Genomic DNA, 6,899 nt, shown 5'->3' with positions numbered 1-6,899 from the left:
AGGAGGCTGGTGGGAGGAGATATAGGAGGACAGGCTCATCAATGGAACAGTACCAAACACATCAAACATATGGAAACCACACGTTTGACGTTTAATTTATGCCATTCCAGCCATTACAACAAACCTGTCCTCCTATAGCTCCTACCACCAGCCCCCTCTGCGGGACAGACAGGTAGTAGGACAGGTCAGCTCATTGCTAGGGAATGAGAGCCACTTGAGTCCATCTAGTTTGGATCTTTACCACTGCTTACTCCTGTCCACAACAGTGTAGCAGCAGAGTCCTACTGGAACATGAAAGTAAACACTAGTAACATGGCAGTTAGGGTGAAGTGCACTAAGTGTCATGTGCGCGCTTTACAAATGAAGCTCACTATTGCTATTACTATCAATACAATAGTGTTGGTCTTACAGATATCATTCAGATAAAGACTAAACAATACCAAATACCAAATACCAAAACAGTTCACTCTAGTTCACTAACCCAGACCTCTTCCAATAAGCACTCCACACTCACTCTAACAAACAGACCTATCCCATATTTATTATAGTCTTACTGAGCATTGCTTTTCATTCTCTTCTACATGTCCCTAGACTGGGGCACTAAACATGAGCACACTGACTGGTTTCGGGCAATGACAGAAACGAGAGATTGGTAAAGAGAGAGAGAGCATCAGAGAGACGGGAAGGGGGAAGGGACAAGAATGAGACCTGACTGTCAGGTCCTTTCACTATCTCACACCTATTCCCTCACTTCCACCCCCTCTCACACCTCCTCTATCTCACTCTCTCTATCCGTGTCCTGACAGGAATAGAACCGAATAGGAGAACAGGCAGAGAGAGAAAGAGCCCTGTATGTCTGCGGACGGAGCAGTTGCAACTCATAATGAGGGTAATGCAGACAAGCCAAGCATAGATCTAGAGCTGATGGATGGGACAACTGCTCAGACTCCTAGCCAGTACCCAGCTCTTTTTGCTCACCTAAGGCAGCGGTTCTATATCTCAGGCCGTTTCTATTCTCGGCTCGCGAGGCCCAGTGTATTGATCTAGGTGATGAATAACAGGAGTGGCTGGAGTGGAGACTTATTTTTTCCATCTTCAGCAGCCTCTCTGTGCTGAGAGTAGCAGTGTGTGGTTCCCCATGTCTTCTGCTGTGGCTACTGCAGTACACACTTCAGCACTTTAGCTGTGCATTAGTGGGGGAAGGTGTGTAGGGGTGGGGTGAGTTTGTAAATGTGTGTGCATGTGAATGTGTGTGTGTGTGTGAAGAGTACATTACAGTACAGTGTTAACAGTATTACAGTATTCTCCATTTGTAAACAATCATATCGATAATTTGTGTACTTCTTCCTGGATGTAAACCTGAGGGCATAACAGTTACCAAATGTATACGGCTGTGGCGGGTCCCTCTATTCTTGGATTCAAATCCTGAGCCATTAGCAGGACTGGAGAGAACTGTGAATGAGATTTACTCCAGCATTTGAATTCTCCCGTGAGGCAATGACTCACTCATACAAACACAGGCGTGGTTTAATGAGCGGATTACGAATCAGTGAATTATTTCGACAGGGAACATTGGAACACTCTCGCTCTCTCTCTCTCTGTCTCTCGCACGTGCGCACACACACACACACACACACACACACACACACACACACACACACACACACACACACACACACACACACACACACACACTCTGAAAGTAATTTCCCAGGCCGGGTCTGAGGCTGGTCTGACCGTCTGCCTGATCGACTGTGTGATCGATCACAGCTACGATGAGAGAACACCTGCTACATCCTCCAGAGACAGGCCAGACACACGGACACCCATTTCTCGTCCTCTCTTTTTAGAGGCTGCATGATGAACGAGGGGCTGGACTAGAGAAATGCCATGAAGCAGCAGATGTCAACCACACTCTCTCACAAATTAGAAATGACAACAGAGCGAGTATGGCCTATGTTACATTTTACATGCCTTGAACGTATAAAGAAATGTTGGTTGTTTGAACTGTTATGCCCTCAATAACCACCAGGAGGCATGGTTTCATGACATGTCACACCAGTCCCTACAGCAGGCATATGACTTGGAGTTCATGACCCCCTCCTCATCCAATGAACCAGTAGGCTACATGAAGTAAAGAATGCGTATCAATGGAATGAAGCAAACGCCTATGAAGTTCTTTCATCCCATATTACCACACCCTGCACAGAGGATGTACAGTTGCGGCCAAATATATTGGCACCCTTGCACTTTTCTTAAATAGTTCCCTATTTCTTCTAAAATAAGTTGAAATAAAAAAACATTTGGGTCACCACACCTTGTAATTGGATTTTCAACATTAGAGAACAAATGTCATTATTGTGAACTTAAGTTTAAAAATAATTCTTTAGAAAATAAAGACAAATGGCATGGACAAAATTATTGGCACCTCGGAGCTAGTACTTGGTTGCACAGCCTTTGGCCAAGATAAACGCCATCAATGGGTTTGCTGCACCTTTCTACTAGCAATTTGCCCCACTAATTGTTCAATGTTTAAGCGATTCAACTGCTGTTTTCAGCTCTCGCCATCGGTTATGGATGGGATTCAGATCTGGACTCTTTGCTAACCACTCTAGAACAGTCCAGCCTTTCTTCTTGAATCATTCAAGGCTTCTTTTGATGTGTGTTTGGGTTGTTGTCCTGCTGGAAGTCCCACAACTTTCAACAGAGACAGGGTTGAACATTGCACTCCAAAACACTTTGATAATCTTCTGATTTCATGATGTCTTGCACACATTCAAGGCCCCCAGTACCAGAGACAGCATAGCAACCCCACAGCATTATCGAACATCCCCATGTTTGATTGCAGGAGGGGATGTTCTTTTCTTTAAATGGTTCATTTGGTCTTTGGTAAACATAGGAAGACCCCACTGCTGAAGGACACACAACAAAGCCTGATTGAACTTCTAAAAATACATAAGCCTAAATCCCGGGGCAAATTTTCTGTAGACCAATGAAACAAAATGAGAGCTCTTTGGCAAAACCGATCAGCGCTGTGTTTCTGATGACCAAATGAAGAATTGAATGAAAAGAACACCCTCCCTACAATCAAAGATGGGGGAGATTTGATAATACTGTGGGGTTGATTTGCTGTCTCTGGTACTGAATGTGTGCAAGGCATCATGAAATCTGCAGATATTGTTTTGAAGTCCAATGTTCAACCCAGTGTCCAGAAACTGGCTCTCCATTGAAGGTTGTTGGTCTTCCAGCAGGACAACAATCCCAAACACACATCAAAAAGCCCTCAAGAATGGTTCAAGAAGAGATGCTGGACTGTTCTGGAGTGGCCAGATCTGAATTACATCCAAAACCAAAGGCGAGATCAGAAAACAGCAGTTGGTGGAGGGTATCCCAACAACATTGATTAATTTAGAGCAGTTAGCTGCTTAAAGGTGGGCCAAATTGCCAGTAGAAAGGTGCAACAAGCTCATTGTTACAAGAAGAGTTTGTCTGCAGTTATCTTGGCTGTTCAACCAAGTACTAGCTCAGGGTTGGCAATAATTTTGTCCATGCCAGTTGTCTTTATTTTCTAAGTAAAATTGTAAACCTAAGTTCACAAAAATGAAATTGGTTCGCTAATGCTGACAATCCAATTACAAGGTGTGGTGACCAGAAATCATTACTTTCGGTCTACAAGGAAACGACTGCATATGAGAAAGAAGAAGTTGAGTTATCCCGACACACACGCCTCTCTCTCAGGCTCTGCAGCATCCGCTGTGTGATGTGAGGTTAAGCTTTTGTTACAGTGAATGCCTGATGAGGCTCTCTGCCAGTCAGAAGCCATTTCCCATCTAATGTTTCTCACAGACAGATCATGCAACACACACGAAGACTCACAGAGAAAATAAAACAAGGCCAACATTTCCTTCTGTAGGCCAAACACTACTTGAAATGTGTTAAGAAAATAGACATAACTCTAGCTAGCCTACAGTATATGCACACACTCACACAGCACAGAGGGATAGAGAGGCTGAGAAATGCAACACCGCCTCCTCAGAGCAGCAGATCCCACATGGCAGCTGCTGTGCTATCATCTGAGCTCTAGTTCTCTCTGTAGACATGTTTTTAATTCCCCAGCACATATTTAGCCAGCCAACACACACACACTCACACACTCACACACACACACACACACACACACACACACACACACACACACACACACACACACACACACACACACACACACACACACACACACACACACACACACACACACACACACACACACACACACACACACACACACAGTCATCTCCTTAATGAGTGTAACAGTACCAACACTTCTGCTACAGATACAGCCAGCTCTGACCATTTCAGACGGAGACAGAGGTTGGCTAGATTACATATGGAAGTAGCCAGTAACTTAGGCTAATAGAACTATTTCATTTGTAAGAATATCAGGACTGTATACTTTAGAGTTCATCAACAAGAAAAAGAGAGTCAGCCTAGTCTTGGCCATATAACCTTATGTACTGGTCCTTTTTCTCTGCATACTGCACAGTTACAGTGCTGCCTCAGGACGTCAGTCAGCTAGATCTGCATACTGCACAGTTACAGTGCTGCCTCAGGGCGTCAGTCAGCTAGATCTGCATACTGCACAGTTACAGTGCTGCCTCAGGGCGTCAGTCACCTAGATCTGCATACTGCACAGTTACAGTGCTGCCTCAGGGCGTCAGTCAGCTAGATCTGCATACTGCACAGTTACAGCAGTCAGGAACTAGCAGCAAACACTGAACACTGCAGCAGTTTCTGACGTCACTGCTGGAATTCCCTATGGAAGAGAGAGAGAGAGAGAGAGAGAGAGAGAGAGAGAGAGAGAGAGAGAGAGAAAGAGCGAGAGAGAGAGAGAGAGAGAGAGAGAGAGAGAGAGAGAGAGAGAGAGAGAGAGAGGAGCACCCTAATCAACTCCTGGCATGGGTCCCTGTCCCTCCTCCATTCCTCGTCTAGGCTGTGGACCAGCCAATTTAAACGGCCCTTCACACACACACACACACCAAATTTACATTAAAAACAGATCCAAACATTTCAAAGGTCCCTGTATGCATGGCACTCAAGGGTACATAAAGCAGCTCCTTCTCCAAACAGTTAGGCTGCCCATGACAGCTGAAACAGAGCAGTACCTACACAACTGCTTTGCCCTAGTTTTTATCAGGCCCGCAATCTGGAGGCCAGGCACTGCAAGCCTGTGTACGTGGCCGAGACTGCCAAATATCAGCACTACCAGCCTGCACCTCCACCCCAGGCTGTCCAATCGTGCCACGAGGGGCTGGTATTTAAGAAGCTTGTCGGCAAAGGCCTGCTCCATGTAGCCGTCAAATGAGCAGCCCACTTCCAAAATGATCACCTCCCCCTGGCCTGCCCCCAAAACAACAACATCTGGTGTATTTGGCACATAGGAAAACACATCATCAACATCAAACCAGCTTCCTCTTACACAACAATGTTTATGGATTTCTGCTGTTGGTGAGACGACCCGTCTCACCTCGCTGGCTGTCACTTTAACAAGGCGGTCATGTCTAGCAATGTACACATCCTTGTATGAACAGCAACCATTCACAACATGGGCAACAGACTCCATTACATTTGACCCATGTAGAATACAAAATGGGTCATGGTTTGCAGGCTACCAGAGTGCTAGGTTATATTTTGTTGGTGGAACCTCACCAATGGCAGAATTCTGGTACATGGAATGGGAGACAGAGTGGTCAGCACAGTCCAGAGCAATGAGTTTCCCCTGCAGACTCAGTTTTCAGCTGCATCCGTCTGATACCAAGGAGTGTTGTCCTCGATGAAGGATGAGATGTTCCAACATGGATGACAGAAGCCTCCACAACAACATAGGGGTCTGCCACTACTGCATCAGAGGCAGTCACTGGCTCAGTTTGCATATCAGTCCGTGTCCATTTGAGCTCCACTTCAGTGCAGTTGCACAGGCCGTTGAGGTCCGGCCAGTCTGACCAGACTCCAAAGCCCGCAGCACGCCACAATTTTCCATTAGCCTTCCTGGCCCAGGAAGTTGTCCTCAGTGTCCGTGGCCAGTGGGGCCTTCCTCCTCCGTAGGTCCAGAATGAGGGAGCCTCTGACTAACTCCTTAACTGTCACATCGTCACTGTTGAGCATGTTCAACAGGTGAATCAGTCTGGGAGCAGTGTAAATCCACACAACATTCGGGACACCCAAACCCCCCTCTCTTTGGCTCAGGGAGATAACGTCACGTGTAGTGCGGTGAGTTGAAGCATAGCCACTTTCTCACCACCTGCACAGTTTTGTTATTCATCTCCCCCAGAACCTTCTGTGGGATATGCACCTTTGCAAGCAGATGTTGAATCTTTGCTAGGGCCACCTCTCTCACAGCCTCTAGCTTCATGACCATAGGTAGAGGGGACATGTCAATCATTTCAAGCCTGGTTGAATACTCATGGACAAGCTCCTCAACTTGTTCCCCCCCCCAGTCGCCAGCAACATTAAACTTATGTTACATTAGCAACAAACACACACACACACACACACACACACACACACACACACACACACACACACACACACACACACACACACACACACACACACACACACACACACACACACACACACAATGTCTACTCTCACCAAGGATTCATTAATCTGCCTTGTACTTCAACTCAATCAGCACCTCCATCCACACATATACCTGGACACAACATGGACACAATCAAGGACCAAGGACTGTCCAATCATTGGCTACTGTGGCTAAAGACTAATGATCCTAATGATGCTGTAAGTTAGCCGTTTGTGCAGTGGAGCCCTATGGGAGGATGCTAAAAACTAAATAGCATCTCTTAGTCAACTAACTAAAGCTTGCTAGCGTGATGTTGGGA

General features: G+C 46.0%; 1 protein-coding gene across 1 annotated transcript in view; it reads right to left on the bottom strand.

Annotated features, from left to right (window-relative positions):
- Positions 1-6,162, bottom strand: part of LOC120045376 (rho GTPase-activating protein 44-like) — a 29,942-nt gene extending 23,780 nt beyond the window's left edge. The window contains exons 1-2 of the mRNA XM_038990250.1: positions 6,042-6,162; positions 5,274-5,418 (exon numbers count right to left, since the gene is read on the bottom strand). Of these exons, the coding sequence (XP_038846178.1) occupies positions 5,274-5,418; positions 6,042-6,162 (266 nt within the window). The remainder of the gene's footprint in view (positions 1-5,273; positions 5,419-6,041) is intronic.
- Between the last annotated feature and the right edge of the window lie 737 nt (positions 6,163-6,899).

This window comes from Salvelinus namaycush, chromosome 4 (assembly GCF_016432855.1).
Source record: "Salvelinus namaycush isolate Seneca chromosome 4, SaNama_1.0, whole genome shotgun sequence".
In the NCBI taxonomy this organism is placed as follows: Eukaryota; Metazoa; Chordata; class Actinopteri; order Salmoniformes; family Salmonidae; genus Salvelinus; species Salvelinus namaycush.
This window is presented reverse-complemented; position numbering and strand designations above follow the sequence as displayed.